Source organism: Dreissena polymorpha, chromosome 1 (genome assembly GCF_020536995.1).
Source record: "Dreissena polymorpha isolate Duluth1 chromosome 1, UMN_Dpol_1.0, whole genome shotgun sequence".
Taxonomy (NCBI): Eukaryota; Metazoa; Mollusca; class Bivalvia; order Myida; family Dreissenidae; genus Dreissena; species Dreissena polymorpha.
Genome location: NC_068355.1, coordinates 146,548,499 through 146,566,942, shown reverse-complemented (window position 1 = coordinate 146,566,942; position 18,444 = coordinate 146,548,499). Strand labels below are relative to the sequence as shown.

Genomic DNA, 18,444 nt, shown 5'->3' with positions numbered 1-18,444 from the left:
GATCTGCTTGTCGGAGTTTTCTAATCACTAGACCACGTGACTATGTGGGCGGAGCGATCGATAATTTGGCGACTGGTCAATTACACAGAAAACATGCCGGTGTCAATAACATAGGGACCTATACTTTAATTGGGTCCCTGCATAGACCACATGTGGCAGACTTTATGATACCTCCATGTCATCTCTTGTCATATTGAGCAGTCATATTGAGCAAGCCAAATATTAAAGCGAAAATACGTAGCATTTGCTTTAATAAATAATATAACATATTAAAAAAAGAAGATATTTGTCCGAAACGGATTAACGGGAACATGTGTTTCCATATGTTAGCCAGTTTAATCATAATAATACAGTGCTTTATAACTTTAAATTTAAAATATTGTGCAATATTACTGCTACACAATTGATGTATTTAACGCGGGTACCGGAAAATTTCAACTCGGCAATTTAGTGTAAAGATTGTACGTTCTTGCAGTGCACGTAACACCATCATGAAACCAAGCAATCACAATGGATAAACAATATTTGCGTAAAATAAATTAAATATATATATATATATTTATCATAAAATGCTGGATTGTTACATGCATCACTCCCCAGCAAACAATCTATATGGGACCCATATGGGTCCCATGTGGGCACCTATATGGGCCCCATGTGGGCTGCCAACATGGGACCCAGATGGGAAGTGCAACCGGGCTCCACATGGGTCCCATCTGGGCTGCCCCATGAAAGTATATGGGGCAGCCAGGATGGGACCCATATGGAGCCCGGTTGCACTACCCATCTGGGTCCCATGTTGGCAGCCCACATGGGGCCCATATAGGTGCCCACATGGGACCCATATAGGTCCAACATGGGCATCCCTTTTACTCAATATGGGCTACATACGAGTAGCCCTTTTACTCAATATGGGCTACATACGGGCAGCATTGTACTAAATATGGGCTACAAACTGGTAGCATTGTATTCAATATGGGTACACAGAGCCTATAAAATTTTGGACAACGCATTAATGGAAATTCAGGTGATGTTAGAAATAATATGTAGGCTGCAAACATGAAATACTGTGTGTTCAAATTGAACATCAGACAAAAGATTCTTGTACATGTACTTTCAATTTCATTTTTTTTTAATGTTTTATCTATTTCTTCTTGCTGGAACAGAGTGATATCAAAGGGTTTAAGAGCTTAATAGCATTATCCTGCAAGAAATACAAGGTTTTTGTTAAGACTTAAAAATTTATTAAAGTACTCTCAACTTTTATTCACATAAAGTATTACACACATATACATGGATTCATACATACATAGCAGGAGGATCCCACGTTAACTATTCTACCAGAAAATTCTAAAATAATATGGTGATTCCTAACTTTTTGAATGTAACATCAGCAAAATTATTTTACATAAAGTAGCTAACGAAAACATGTTTCTATCTAATGTTCTATCCGCATGGAGTAATGTTACTCATAATATATAAACCCAAACCAACAGTATTTTATGGAACAATAAAGACATAACTTCAAACAATAAGACGTTTTTCTATAACATTATATATGTCGACCAGTTATACGACTATAGAATTAAGGACTTCTATTATTTTTACATATACAGAATACCTTCAAGTATTTTCCTGATTTACTACACATTACTACAAAACATACCCATGCATATTAAATCTTTAACCAATACAAATAACACACCATGTACTCAAAGAACATTCGTAGAAAACATACTTGCAAGACTAAACAAAATATTTTATAAACTACAAAATAAAAAACCCTGCAAAAAAATCCAAAACTGAAATAAATGGCAAATCCTTTTTCGAGAACAAGTCCATATTATAATCTTTGATATCTTCATACATTCTAGTGTTTTTCGTAATTGCACATGATATATATATATATTATATATATATATATATATATATATATATATAAATAAATAAATAAATATATATATGTCTTTTAAAACCTTCAAAAACTGGAATGCTGTTTCTTCTTTTGCAAAGGATATATACCGTTTCATTTCCAGATAAAAAAGATTGTTTGCTTTCTTAGAAGATGAGCCTTAAAGCAGGGGTTTTTTTTAGAGAAAGGGGAAGACGCTGGACGCTGGGTGACAGGGGAAAAAAGAGTGTGAAAGAGACAAATTAGGGGAAAAAATAAAAACTGTTCATTTCAATGTCTATAACTCATTAAAAGAGGCTTGTCTCTGTCCTTTTTGTTCTTAAACACATTTAACACGTATTAAAGTCAAAGTTCTTAATAGATGGGTGTAGATCTTGATAATGGGAAATGTTTTCAACTATATTTCTGTACTGGGGCCGGGGGACGATGTCAATTTTGTGATTTCAATTTCATGATGAATGGGTTGACGATCTTGATCTGCTACAGTATTGGAAGGGAAAGGAGCGGCAGCTGCCGATTGTCTACTTTCACTTTCACAATGTTCGATGTTGATTACCTCAGAATCCTGCTGGGTTATAACGGTTTTCGATGATTCTTTCTTAGAAAATGCCTCGATGCGTTCAGTATCTTCCGAGTCCGAATGTTTTATTTTGTTTGTGTAAGAACGCCAATTGTGAGACATTTTTTTTCTGTTTTCACGTTTATATCTTGGCTTGCACATAGCCCGGATGAAAATTCAACTGGTTTCCGGTAATAAATTGACGAAACACCCTTCTCGCGCAAGACCGGTATCCAGTAAAATAGTCACATGATTATTACGATTAGTTGCCCAGTTTACATGACGTAATTTAAGAGCTATATTTAGAATAACTGGGATTCCCAGATTTTTTGTGTTCGTCTGGAGAGAGAGAGAGAGAGCGAGATCGTTGTACATGGTGCAAATTGGATAATTGTCGAATGCCCAAAGGAAAAATAAACATTTCTTTGAGAGAAAATATTATAATTTAGTGAAAAATGATATTTTTGGTGGGGAAATTGTATTTTGAGGGAAAAAATTCTGGTAGGGGAAGACGCCGAATATCGGCGTCACTTTCTTAGTAAAAAAAACCCCTGCTTAAAGGAATGGTTTAGGATTAATGGAGAAAAAACTGTCAATTACATTTACAACATTGCTTAATATATTTGATAAAAAAGCTTGAACTATGCAGCAGTCCTAGAAAAGATGGATCGTAGCTTCATCACCAAGATGCTCTTCAAACTCATCCATTTGCTCAAATGTTCCAATTGGAAGAATGATGTTCTCTGGCAGTTGCATTGGCTCGTCATCAGTAGCTGACCTAGCCAAGAGCTGCTGCAGCATCCGCTTCATTTCCCTGTTCTCGTCTCTCATTGTTTCCAACACCGTTAAAATCTGTGTAACTGCATCTGACGACAAGAGTAAAAAACAACTGTACCTAAAATTATGTTGACAATAATATATATCACAGCTGGGTCAGATATAAGTATATCGGATGTGTGCCGATATAACGGCGGCGGGCCCGATTTGTCCCAACAGCTGTTGTACAGCTAGGGCTGATTATAGCAACTTGCACCTATATGCCCGTCAACGTCAATCTGTTTCTTTTATTAGTAGAAGTATGTTTTATTATAGATCACTAAATGACTGTGTATTTTATATTTTTTAAGTTGGATTATCTGTTTACATCAATTATTTATGTAATTAACTATCAGGTATTTTATAAGCAGTAATTCCAAAACTGAAATAATTTTAAGTTAAAGTTTCAAGCACAAAAATCAGTTACTTTGTCCTATGAACTGTCTTTGGGAAGGCTCTTCAGCTGCCTGGACTTAATGGGAGTGACCGGCCTCTGTCATGCACTGCTGGACATTCCTTGTAAAGACGATGTTGGCAAACGAGGCGGTGGTGAATATTTTATTTTCTGAAATAAATTTGTACAATAAACATTATGAATTTAATTATTTCTTAATACACAGACTTTTTTAACATTCTGCAAATATGTGTTTAAATAATCCTTAAAATTTGTCCACAGGCAGACAACCTTGGCTTGCGTGCAAGTAATCAAAGACCTATAAAAAAAACATTATATTATACGTCTTTGATGTAATACGTTTAAATTAATATTATCAATGTATGAGATAAGTAAGATTCTCATGCATTAGCATGATTACTAATTAAGTGTTCCATTTTTTCAGACATGCGCCTGTCTGCTATAAATAGTTTGTATTGAATTTTAGGCAGAATCAAGTTGAATTAAGCAGTTTAACTAAGAGATTGATCTATGGCGACAATCGAACGTAACGACTTACGTCGCGAAAATACATGGCAAAGGCAAAGCGAATAAAGAAATCTAATAATTTGCAATTCAAATTATTAAACACACAAGCATTCATTGAAGTTATAGATAAATAAATAATGCGTGATCAGCCATATAAATCTGATTTCAAAAGAAATATATAATTACGTGTTTAATATCACAATTTAACAAATTACCGTTTCGAGTGTTTTTGTTTTGAATGCGAGGCGAGGCGGAATTAACATCTGCGCATGCGCATATTATTTAAATACTTTATTTTTCTGCGCGATTATTTAAATTAAAATTATCTCTTGAAAATAACTACATATTAATCATAGTATATACATTATTTAAAACAAAGCAATATCAAAAACAGAATTTTCAAAAAATGTGCGCCCGATAGCTGATTTTGTACTTTGTTGGGCGGCCCAAATGGGACCCGTATGGGACACATATGGGCTGCATATTATTTGCTTATGCATTGATTTTATATTTTGGGGTAAAATATTAGCAGTTGAGATCAAGTTTGTCATACATACGTTTTAAGAAATGAGTTTTTAATCAAATAAATAAAAGTTTATATCTTTATCCTGATAGCGCAATAATATGGGACCTATATGGGACCCTTAAGGGCATTCCCATATGGGCTAACCCATATAGGTCCCAAATGACTCCCATTTGGGCTTACCCATATGAGTTTGCCCAGAAACAGCCCGGTAGCTGATTTTGTGCTTTGTTGGGCGGCCCAAATGGGACCCATATGGGACCTATATGGACTGCATATTACTTGCTTATGCATTGCTTTTCTATTTTTGGGTAAAATATTAGCAGTTTAGATCAAGTTAGTCCAGCATACGTTTTAAGAAATGAGTTTTTAATCAAATAAATACTAGTTTACATCTTTTTCGTGATAGCGCAATAATATGGGACCTATATGGGACCCTTATCGGCATTCCCACATGGGCAAGCCCATATAGCTCCCAAATAACTCCCATATGGGACCCGTATGGGACCCATATGGGCCGCATATTATTTGCTTATGCATCGATTTTCTATTTTTGGGTAAAATATTAGCAGTTTAGATCAAGTAAGTCCTACATACGTATTAAGAAATGAGTTTTTAATCAAATAAATACAAGTTTACATATTTTCCCGATAGCGCAATAATATGGGACCTATATGGGACCCTTGTGGGCATTCCCATATGGGCTAGCCCATATTGGTCCCAAATGACTCCCATATGGGCTTACCCATATGGGTTTGCCCAGAAACATCCCATATGGGACCCATATGTGCATGTTTGCTGGGTCCTTATTACTTGTTAAGAGATTTCAATATACACGCAAAGACAGTTCAATTTGCACAAGATGCAGGTTTTATTTCCATTTGTATATTAAAATTTATTAATTTTGTAATTCAATGGAAACGAAACAGAAAATTCATTCAATGGAAAAGAAAATTACCACAACATTTAACGATTGTAACGTATTCCGTTTTTATGGCTTTGTTTTATAATTGATTAAATGCGCCCCTTATAATACACTTTCGGTCGCTGATGAACAATAACAATATCCACACCGTTTATAGTTATAATCAAATTAATATATGTTTTATAAGTTTTGAAATATCATTTTTTAAAGTCTTACTTTACAAAAGAATACGGCTAATTTATTGTTTTGTTGTGTGGTATTGTCAGTATTTAGTCTTCCGACCACGTTTACTCTGATGCTAATAACTAATTTGTATTTTATAAAGAGGAAATTATATATATGAATATACATTTATTGGTACTTAATATGATATATTTGCACTATTGTTTAAGAGTTGTCATGTTTATTTCGGATTTTTTATCGTTTAATTGACTAAACAAAAGCCCTTTATACATGTTTTACGTGACTGTAACTAGTGTTTTTGCCAACCAGTCAGTGCGCATGCGCGGAAAATCCCAAATGTAAACAATAACAATTAACTCGTCTATTTATAAATTCCATTTCCACCAACAATTCGGTTATTCCACTACCAGTTCAAATGCTTCGTACACAGTTGAAAATAACACTACTCCACTCATCAACCGTGACACATGTACTCAATTTTTGAACTTTTCGCAATTGACCTTTCGACAGCCGATTGATTGACAGGCTTATTAACCAATCAGATTACAGCATAGATTAGGCCCGTTACTATCCGCCATTTTGTCCGTCAAACTCGCCGTTGTCCGACACATAAGCTTATACGTAATTCTGTGTTTTAAACAAAGAAAATGGTTGAAAGGTGCTGTTATGGCACTTGTTATTCAGACACAAGGTATCCAGAACGGTTAAAAGATGGAAGTACGTTTTTTCCGTTCCTTCAACCGGGTACTAATCTTGAAAAATTCAAACGTTGGATTCGTCTTTGTGGTCGTCCACACGAACAGCTTAATCTCAACATATTAAGCGATCGCCCGAAAGCAAAACACAGTCGTTATAATAAGATTCTACGCGAAAATAGAAAATGTAAGTTTTGCAACGGACACGTTATAAAAAAGAGTATAACTTTGTACTTGTTTATCCTCTATATAGACAAATTAGAAAGGAACATTTAAAACCATTTTTCAAAGGTGGCCAACGTTAAAAATATTTGACATTCTAATGCAGTCGGCAAATAAATAAGACATTATAAACTTTGCTAGATTTTTTTAATGCTAATGAAATCGTAATAATAAAGACAATCAGTTATTATTTTTAATAATATCACATAGAATAAAACATTTTTTATTTCTTTCGGTTTAAGTCTTCCAAATTTAATGTAAGTTAAGAAACTATTTTCAAATGCGCAAGTAATTATCAATAGGGGCCAATAAGTCATTTTACACCATATGTGGGCTTTCTACTAATCCGTTATCAAAACAGATGCCGCAAACTGTGAATGACCCTTTGAAAACCCGGTCTGATTAGCGAGTTTTTTTGTACATGAAAATTCTTTCAACTTTTTATATTTTAAACATTGCAGAAGATAGTTTTCGAGGAAATAATAATATATAATAATATATTGTGTATGTTACTTTTTTGACGACTTTGACTTTGTTATACGATTATAACAATGCGCATGGGTCATTTTGACCAAACGCATTGTAGATATGTGTTATATCGGATTTTAATAAAAACGTTCTTCGTCTTCTATTATAATAAATTTACTTACCTGTGCCACATTTGCGATGTTGCCATCGGTTGCAAAAATTAACGGCTTTTAATTAAAAAACTGAAACATCTATTACTCAAGGAAAAATATTGTGACTAACGAACAATTCATACTGTATGCGATAATTGGCGATAATTTTGCCGACTTTGATGATACATTTAACGGCTTTTAAGTAGACTAATAAAAAAGTTTTGACTATTTAATAGATATGATAATTATATTCAGCACCACTATTCAATGATAATAAAAACTATTGTATGGCCTTTCTGGTATACCATGAGGCCTTTTTGGTTCACTTATGCGGCCGATTCGCGTAGCCATTTTTATGACGGACTTCGGCGGAGTGACCCCCCTTGAAATCGGTGGGCGTGGCTTCACTCTCGCTGTCGAAAGGTCAATTAAAATTGTCTCCTACTGTTATTGTTGTTGTTGTACTTTTGAAAGTAGTTCGAAAGATGGCGACCATTAACCCAGAGATTGATTTATGAAATAAATCGTCTGCTGATCCAGAGTGGTAAAGTGCGAGCAGACGAGGTGTAAAGACGTTTAAATTTAAAGCTAAAAGACTAAAAAGTTAGATCGGAATATCGTTAAATTTTGTGAATAAATGTGTTTCTGATGGATAACAACGACAACTTACCAGAATATTGCTCATGATCACACGTAAAACTTCTTTCTGAGAGCGAATAGAAAATGCGTCACGAATTCTGACAAATAAACAGTAGGGTGTCGTTATTGAAATACTGCGAGAATACTGGAAGAATAGAGATGCCAACTACAGTATAATGCTTAAAACAAATATTTTTTTAACAAGCGTTTGTGATTTGTCAGGATAATAATAACAATAAGATATCGACAAGATCAAAGCAAATAAATTCGACAGAAATCGGAGATCCGGCAATATATTTAAGACGGATTATGTTCACGTAAATTGTGTTGGTAAAGACTGTCACTATATGTAGTGAACCAGTCTTCGGCTTATACCCACTGAAGATGAGTATTCAGGGGAGATAACTGAGTAATGACTTAATTCTGAAGCAGTTGCGAAGAAAAACAAATAATGCGAGAATATATAGTGCGATTCGCTACACAATTATGATGTAATTGATTTAATTTTTCCTGACGTATGTATCTACATTTGATTTAGCATATGTCAAAGTGTTTTTGATTTGTTCAAGGTCATAAATATCATCGTGAAAATATATGTCGCATGGCAAATTTTTTTGAGACGTATCCCGTGGTATTCTTATGTAATTTTATGTCTTCTGGCTTATAAGTGGTCGTTACGAAGTATTTTATTGATACTTATTGCAGATTGCGTGTGATGCGTTTTTTGCTTGTTAAAATACAGCGTTATTCATATTATAAGTGACTGACATACAATGTAGATGTGTTTAATATGAGACATTATTATTAATGTTTGTCGTTAAAATGCATACACTATTTCGTGTATGTGCGATTTTGAGAATTTTGCGGAATCTGGACCCGGGTATAATTTTTTTTCGAACAACGTAAGTCAATTTTGTCATCTACTTAGTATTTGTTTTTAATGTCGTTATTTCTGCTTCCACTACTGATGTTGCGGCTGCAGCTGCATCTACCAATGCTGCTAAAGTAGTATACATATTAGTAGCTGTAAAGTGTATAATAATAATAAAAGTTAATTACTTTTCTCATAAGACATATATACGTTCTGGTGTTTCAAAACATAATTTTGGTTATAACAATATAAATTATAATTTATTTTGCGTATTTTTATTTTCAAATTAGAATTCGAACCGATATTCGATATCCGAGCCTTTGGATTAGAATTCGGATCCGATTGAAATTTTGGATTCGGTGCTGCACTAGTATTTTAGTGTAAACCCTCTCATTTGAAGGCCAGCAAGTTTCGACTGATGAGAAACCTTTACTGATGAATAGTCTTCTGTTGTGTGGCGTCAACATTTGTGTGTTAACACTCTATAGACCACATTTATTGTCCGATCATCATGGAACTTGGTCAGAAGATTTGTCCCAATGATATCATGGTCGAGTTCGATAATGGTTCCAGTTGTTTGAAAAACAGGGCCACCAGGAGGTGGGTTATTTAACGGTTTTAACCTTATATGACTTTATATGGCTATAGTAAAACCTTGTTAACACTCTAGAGGCCAAATTTATTGTCAGATCGTCATGTAACATTTTAAGATTTGTCTGACGATATCTTGGAGGAGTTCTACAATGTATCAGGTTGGTTGAAAAACATGGCCACCAGGTGGCAGGGAAGTTATTCTTAGTTGGCTAAAGATAAACCTTGTTAGCACTCTAAAAGTTACCTTTATAGTACACTATTCATGAAACTTAATTAGAACATTTGTTATAATGATATCTTGGCCTAAACAGACCAGGTAAGCTCCTTTGTATCTCAGGTGAGCGACTTTGGACCTTTCAGGATGCAATGATGATGGATTTTCTGTTGCATATTTGCAACAAAGGGAGGGAAATGCCTCTGATTGGTTATATCCTATTGAAGGCAGTGGGCCACTCGACTTTTGTTTACTATTTCATAAGCATGAACAGGAACACACACGTTATTTCAATTTTTAAACTTTTATTTTATTAACATTTAGATTATGATTTGTAACATAATTAGAACAAATAAAAAAAGCTTTTGCAAGACATTAATTTTGTTACATGTATTTTGTTTAAATTTTGGTTATTTGTAAATAGAAATAAATACTTACATGTTTTGAGTTTTGCATTTATTTATTTTAGTTCAAAACCACAATCAAACAGATGGTATTTAAATGTAACAAGACTGGCTTAATCCACTCAGTTTTCTCTGAATGGATATATATGAACACCAAAGTATCAGCCCGAATTCCATACCTCCTGAGCGATGATTTGCTGTGTATTTCTGAAGTTTATATTTTATTAAATCTGTATAAACATCCACTTATCAATCACAAACAGTTTAAGCCCATGTTGGCCTATTTTTTGTGACAGAGTCAGAGTGCATATTTGACAATCTTCGTCTGACAAATTGTATAAAAATATTTTCAGTGTTGTAATGTTGGCAATGTCAATGTAGTATGTTAACACATTTCAATGTTAGGTTATACTGCAATGATAATTGTGTATACAGAGAAAAATATACAGCCCTAACATTATATAGCCAAGTAAACAACTGTAGTAATAAAGAAACCACATTTAATTATAATATTTACCACGGCTTATACAATGGCCTGCAGAATAAAAATTAACATTATTTAATAAGGTTATGTTGATAATCATCAAATGTTTCAATCGGGATATACATGTATGGGATACTAATTTTTAATTTGCTTCTATTTTTAAATTATACCTCATGTTGTATTTATCTTTAACCCATTTATGCCTAGCGTCTAGAAAAAAGGCCTTGGCACTTGGCAAACAGCGTAGACCCAGATGAGGCGCCACATGATCCGGCGTCTCTTCAGGGTCTGTGCTGTTTGCTTAAAGGAATTCCTGTAAGAAATATTCTAAATATAGAAATAAATATACTAGACATTCCTAATTTAAGAAATAAATTGATCCAATTTAGAAGGATTGGAGAGTCCACTAGGCATAAATGGGTTAACATTAAACGTTCAATGGACTCCATAAACTCTTACATTTTACAAAGGAAACATTTAAAAAATAAATATCAACAGCATAACTGTGTGTAAGTCACACTTGAATAAAGCTAAAATGCCATTCTAAGATCTGTCAAATGATGATACTGCTTTATGTATAACAAAACAAGACTTAACTTTGATATTTAATGTGAAAATTCATTTTAAATAAATTTAAATTCATGCTTTCTTGCACAAACAAAAACAACAATAAGGCACAATATTTAATCTTGACATAATACATTTGCTCCATACACTTCAATGGCACATTTGCATAAAACAAATGGAATGTTACTTGTACACACTGTGTGGGATAAACAAAGCACATGGTATACATAAGATAAACAAAGCACATGTTATACATATAATAAACAAAGCACATGTTATACATAAGAGCCACACTCTGGGAAAAGAGGGCTAAATGCATATGCGTTAAGTGTCTGACAGGCTAATCAGGGACAACACTTTCAGTCATGTGCGTAAAGTGTCTGACAGGCTAATCAGGGACAACACTTTCAATCATGTGCGTAAAGTGTCTGACAGGCTAATCAGGGACAACACTTTCAGTCATGTGCATAAAGTGTCTGACAGGCTAATCAGGGACAACACTTTCAGTCATGTGCATAAAGTGTCTGACAGGCTAATCAGGGACAACACTTTCACGTGCGTAAAGTGTCTGACAGGCTAATCAGGGACAACACTTTCATGTGCGTAAAGTGTCTGACAGGCTTATTAGGGACAACACTTTCATGTGCGTAAAGTGTCTGACAGGCTTATCAGGGACAACACTTTCAGTCTAGACTGGAATTTTGATTCGAGGAGACTTATTCAAATGAACAATGCCATTAAAGCAATAGGTTGTGTCCATGATAAGCCTATGCAGACTACACATGCTCATCTGGGACAACACTTTACACAAATGCATAATGACCATTTTCAAAGTACGAGGCTCATATAAAAAAATAAGACGAACATTAGCTCTGTGGTAAAAGGTGAATCTTGTATGTAACAAACCAATATAGATGCTCAACCCCCCCCCCCCCCCACCACACAAATGCACAAAGTAATATGGCAGTCAATAAAGTATTGGCAAAAAAAGGAAAACACATATATATTTTACAGTTGAAGGCAACACAATAAATAAACAATATTAGAATTGCTGAAAAGTGTGTGGCTAGGTAATAAATTGGATAGAGATATGGCCTAAAAATGAATGAGCAGTTAGCTTAACTAAAAGTTATACATTTAACCAGTTCAATTAAAATACATTACACTGGTACGAGATTCAGTGTTTCTATCAATTTTGGGACTATGTCTGCTATAGACAATCATGACATGTGCACAATTTCAAGCGTCACTTAGGTTACAGTCAACGAGATGATAAAAGATTGTATTACAGAACAAGATAAATATGCAGAGAAAATAAATGTTAACAAAAACTTTAGTCTTTTCAACATTTTCTTGTGTTCTATTACTTTGCAAAACTAAGGCACGAGTTACCTGAGTTTAAAACTGATGCTTGGTAAGATAGTTTTTATAACACATTTTCTAAAATACGGACCTTTTTACTAAAAAGTATTTCCATATATTCATTTCTAAAATCACAAAGACACTTTTAATATGTTGCTGTTTGCAGTATGGGACAAACATTTATTTGAACAATGAAATTCTAATAAAAAAATAAGTGACATAAAAAGTAAATGGACAATATTTTCCCATTTCCAAACCCACAAAAACATTTAATATTCCTTTCACACAACACTGCTATGTGGTCACTGCATCATGATGCCAGCAATGTCAGTATGCCTGGTATATAAACCACCTTAGAGCAACACATATATAGCACTTAATAATTAGCTATTTAAAATAAATAACCACAAAGAAAACAGTATAACAGAACACTGTGGATGTTATATAGAAAAATGCAGAAAACACATGGTTTTCCTTGAGTATGGCTTAAAGGGATCTTTTCACGCTTTGGTAAATTGACAAAATTGAAAAAAGTTGTTTCAGATTCGTAAGTTTTCGTTTTAGTTATGATATTTGTGAGGAAACAGTAATACTGAACATTAACCATGCTCTAATATAGCCATTATATGCATTTTTTGACGATTTTAAAACCTAAAAATTATAAAGCGTTGCAACGCGAAACGATTGAATAATTTGGAGAGTTCTGTTTTTGTCGTTAAATTTTGTGAAACTACGAAGATTGCTTATATAAGGTATAAAATACGTCAAGAATGTGTACTCGGCGGAATAGCTCAGTAGGCTAAAGCATTTTTACTTCAGGACTCTGGCAGGACTCCAGGGGTCACTGGTTCGAAACCTGCACCGGGCAATGTTCTTTTCCTTTTTTTAATTTTTTTCTTGATTTTTTACTGGAGCTTTTACAATCCAATGTTTACATTTATCAATTTTAAGCATTTAATGAATAAGTTAAAAAAATGCCAGAATCTGTGAAAAGGCCCCTTTAAATAGAATAGAAAAGCACACTGTGCAATTGATAATTTACAAAATATTGCAATGTCATGATCAGTTCACACATAGTAATCAAATTTTAAAATGTCCTCAATGAAACACTAGAAGAAATATGTTAATAGCATTAAGAAATGGGATATTATACATTACCAAACAATAGACGAACAAATGCCACAAACATAATTATTTGTAAGTAACAGTATCAAGAATGGATAATGCCCATGGTGCTGAGAACCATTAATGACAACTAAATATTCATTTGCCTTAAAAAGAATATATTATAGTTTAAAATACAAAACAGACAACACATAAGTATCAATAATCTTAAACAAATACAAACATAATAAAACAAAAACAGTTGTATTATTCTTAATAAATAAAATGCGCATCATACATTCTTCAACGTAGTGTGTAAAACAGATTTGAGTTTAGAATCAGACATTTGAAATGCCTGAAATATCATAATACCATAATCAATGTGTAATAAGATTATAAATGTGTTATGTCATGGATGTATGATACATAAATACTTGACAATAAAAATCAATGTACCAGCTTCTTCAGTGGTAGAAGTTTAATCAGCAAACTGCTGATATGAGAGCCTTTAGTTATCATTCAAAGCAAATTCAGCAAGGCAGTGTTGCAATGATCATGCACATTTCTGGCTGGAAACAGATTGCTAGACCATTTTGCTTAAGATGGTAGTTGTGTCTGATGCCATTCATCAATCGAAAGTGGAGGCATAATAATCCAACTTCCTTACTGATATCAGATATATCCTCATGCTATAGCCGATTGTTGTATCAGATATCCAACTTTCTTACTGATCTCATATATATCCTCATGCTTTAGCCAATTGTTGTATCAGATATCCAACTTTCTTACTGATATCATATAGATATCCTCATGCTTAAGCCAAATGTTGTATCAGATATCCAACTTTCTTACTGATATCAGATATCCTAATGCTATAGCCAAATGTTGGATCAGATATCCAACTTTCTTACTGATATCAGATACATCCTCATGATATAGTCAATTGTTGTATCAGATGCAATTAGCCAGCAATTTGAAGTAGGAAAGGGATGAATATTCAATTTAACATTTTTTACTTAGATCAGATATAGTGTATTCACTGTAAATGATGTTATCATGGCAGTTAAAATGCAATATCAATGACTGTTGGATGACTGATCACAAAAAATGAAACAAACAGCATTCTTGCCAAATTTTTAGTACTTCTACATTTCTGCAGTTAGATATTACAAATCCATGATGATTAATTTACTTAAACTTGTACATGTATTCCTACCAAAACTCGGATCAAGTAAGGCATCCTTAAGACAATTATTTACATAAACTTGCATGAAAAACATTTGCATGAAAATTACCTCAATATAAATACAGGAAACGATATGAATGGTTTCGCTCATTACCTTCATGAAAGTCATTACAATGTGTCTTAGCTAAACTTGTACGCACTTATACTCTTGTGCACATAGTCTCATGCAAAATATGAGACTGCCAGTTTCTGCAACTATTTAAAATATTTACATTATATCTCAAGAATCACACAAATGCTCATATACACCCATTTATAAAAATAAGAGTTCATTAGAAGATATTTTTATATGATGGTCGTCTCTTGTCATTGAGGTATGTCCAAAAAAGTATAAATAGAGGATTAGCTAATAGAAAATGAGTGTTACATGAGAAGAATCTACTTGCCAAAAGTTTGTAATACAATTTGCAATAAATATCTGTTTTACCAAAATAGATGATCAGGATTACTTTTATCACCTGCTTATACAAATATTCCTTAGCCAAGTGTTGTTGTTCACAACTGATCTGCAATATAGATAGATATCAACAGTGCCACAAAATTCGCCAGTTAAAGGTTTCTGGATAATTCTCCATTTAAATGTTTCAACAAATGTTTCATTTGAAAGTTGATTTTTAAACAAAATTATCAAAAAGTCTGTTCTTTTTTCTAGTTTTCTAACTATAAATTTACCAATATATAATTACAAAGGGATTTATTAAGATCAGTTTATGCAAATAAAGTTCTGGACCAGAAACTAAATGTTTCACACTCCCCCCCCCCCCTTCTTTCATGCCCTAATCTAATAACCAGGCTTTTCAACTTTGTTAAAAACCCTGTTCAATAAATAAACACTACATATTTAATTACTGTAAATTACTACTATTTTTGACCCACCTTGCTATAGAATGATTTACAGATTTCATTTGGATCACAATGATTATCAATTTGAAAACCAATACTGAGTAAAATGCTATCTTTAAATTTTGATTTGCATAATTTGATTGCATACATAATATATATCATGTTGGATAAAACAAACAACACATGCCTCTCTAGTTTAAAAGCAAACACATATACATAAAAGATACATCACTTTTCAAGGAAATAACTTTAACAATAAACACGAAAACATATATCTTGCAATCATGTTTTTAAAACACAATAATTCAATCAATCATATAGCATAAATCAGGTATGCACAAGTTTTACTAATTCAATATGAAAACATCATTTGAGCAAATGAATTGGATTAAATATATGAGTATACAAAATATCTGCAAAAAAGTAAACACAGCAATGGCACTTTTATAAATTATATGAAAATCAAGGCAATAAAACACAGCATTACAACAAACAAACACAAAACAACAAACAGGATTTCATTGTGTAGAGAATAAATGAATACTTAAATAAAAGATAACCATCAAAATACAAAAATAATCTTTATTCAAAACAACAGCCACGTTATAATAAGCACATGTAAGAAACTACAGTGACAGTTTTTTGTTGACACCATTAAATGGGGTACATGTTGCCCAGACAAAACAGTTTTATGGGTTCAAGGCCACACAATGTAGGTCAAGGACAAAATGTAGGTCCTTTTATCCCACACTCAAAAATACACAACGTAAGTCAAGGTAACTACATCCCACACGCTGAAGATTGTGCCTGCCAATCAGTCAACAAGGTAACTCCATCCCACACGCTAAAGATTGTGCCTGCCAGTGAGCCAAGAAGGAAACTACATCCCACATGCTGAAGATTGTGCCTGCCAGTCAGTCAACAAGGTAACTACATCCCACATGCCGAAGATTGTGCCTGCCAGTCAGTCAACAAGGTAACTACATCCCACATGCTGAAGATTGTGCCTGCCAGTCAGTCAACAAGGTAACTACATCCCACACGCTGAAGATTGTGCCTGCCAGTCAGTCAATAAGGTAACTACATCCCACACACTGAAGATTGTGCCTGCCAGTCAGTCAACAAGGTAACTACATCCAACACGCTGAAGATTGTGCCTGCCAGTCAGTCAACAAGGTAACTACATCCCACACGCTGGAGAATGTGCCTGCCAGTGAGCCAACTGAAACAAAACATAATGGTGAAAGATAAACATATGCAAGATACATGTGCATGTTTGTTTCAAGGTTATATTATAATAAAAAAATGTGTATTCTGCCCTTATTTCTAAAACAAATTGAATTATCAATACACAAAAATATCAAGTTGCTATCTTCAATATTGCAAAAGTATTTATAAAATAAGCGATTTGGGCCACATATATTTGACCTCTGACCTTGAAGGATGACCTTGACCTTTCACCACTCAAAAAGTTGCAGCTCCATGAGATACACATGCATGCCAAATATCAAGTTGCTATCTTCAATATTGCAAAAGTATTTATAAAATAAGCGATTTGGGCCACATATATTTGACCTCTGACCTTGAAGGGTGACCTTGACCTTTCACCACTCAAAATGTGCAGCTCCATGAGATACACATGCATGCCAAATATCAAGTTGCTATCTTCAATATTGCAAAAGAATTCATAAAATGAGCGATTTTGGCCACATATATTTGACCTCTGACCTTGAAGGATGACCTTGACCTTTCACCACTCAAAATGTGCAGCTTCATGAGATACACATGCATGCCAAATATGAAGTTGCTATCTTCAATATAGCAAAAGTTATTGCAAAATGTTAAAGTTGGCGCAAACAGACCAACAGACAGGGCAAAAACAATATGTCCCCCACTTCTATAGTGGGGGACATAAAAATATTATCAATACACAAATATAGTGACAACAAGAGGACAAAAGTCCGTAAAGCACTTACTGGAGACCACAAGAGTTTCACAACAAGTGCTGTACACTAGGTTTTACAATAAACTACCTCATCTATGTTTTTTAACAAACAACACTCATATTTTAAACTCAGTATAGATATCATGATAATACATTTTGTTTTAAGCAAGTTTCATGATGAGATGGTTACAAATATTTCTAGAGTGTTTTAATAGTTTTACTATATCCAGATAAGCAAAACTGCCCAGCCATGTTTTTCAAGGAACTGGAATACTATCTTAGTTGGTGGAGAAATCGTAAGAACAAATTGTAAAACCAAGTTTCATGAATATTGGGCAATACATGAAGCCTTCAGAGTGTTCACAAGTTTTTCCTTTAATTTGATCAACTGATCTTTTTTTTATACTTTTTGACTCAGTTTTGAACTCTGCCATTGACTCAGTTTTGAACTTGGCCAATATATCATAGGTACAAATATTCTGATCAAGTTTCCCGTAGATTGGGCAATATATGTGGCTTCTTGAGTATCAACAAGACAAATGTTGACTATGCACTATGATTGACAGACAAAAGGCAACTAAAATGCTCACCATGAGCACATTGCGCTCAAGTGAGCTATCAAAAGGCACTAGAAGTTTTAAATTAAAGGTTCTAATGTACTCTGTTCAGACACATATAAACTTTGTCAAGACATTTCAATAGATAGCACAGTCAAACATCAACCTTTCTGCTCCTGTGCTTTTTACATTGTTTACACAGAATTAAATTGAATGGGGGCAAATTTAGTTATTAGT

General features: G+C 33.7%; 1 protein-coding gene and 1 long non-coding RNA gene across 2 annotated transcripts in view; both read right to left on the bottom strand.

Moving 5' to 3' along the window:
• Window positions 1-1,241: 1,241 nt before the first annotated feature.
• LOC127854766 (uncharacterized) lies at window positions 1,242-5,530 on the bottom strand. Its single transcript, XR_008037096.1, has 3 exons — window positions 4,425-5,530; window positions 3,715-3,852; window positions 1,242-3,337 (listed from the first exon to the last, which is right to left on the bottom strand). It is a non-coding gene; the product is annotated as an uncharacterized LOC127854766 (long non-coding RNA).
• A 5,645-nt stretch (window positions 5,531-11,175) lies between these two features.
• The window catches only part of LOC127856752 (uncharacterized), a 62,823-nt gene continuing 55,554 nt past the window's right edge, over window positions 11,176-18,444 (bottom strand). Inside the window, exon 12 of the mRNA XM_052392972.1 lies at window positions 11,176-16,927. Within this exon, the coding sequence (XP_052248932.1) occupies window positions 16,886-16,927 (42 nt within the window). The 3' untranslated portion in view covers window positions 11,176-16,885. The remainder of the gene's footprint in view (window positions 16,928-18,444) is intronic.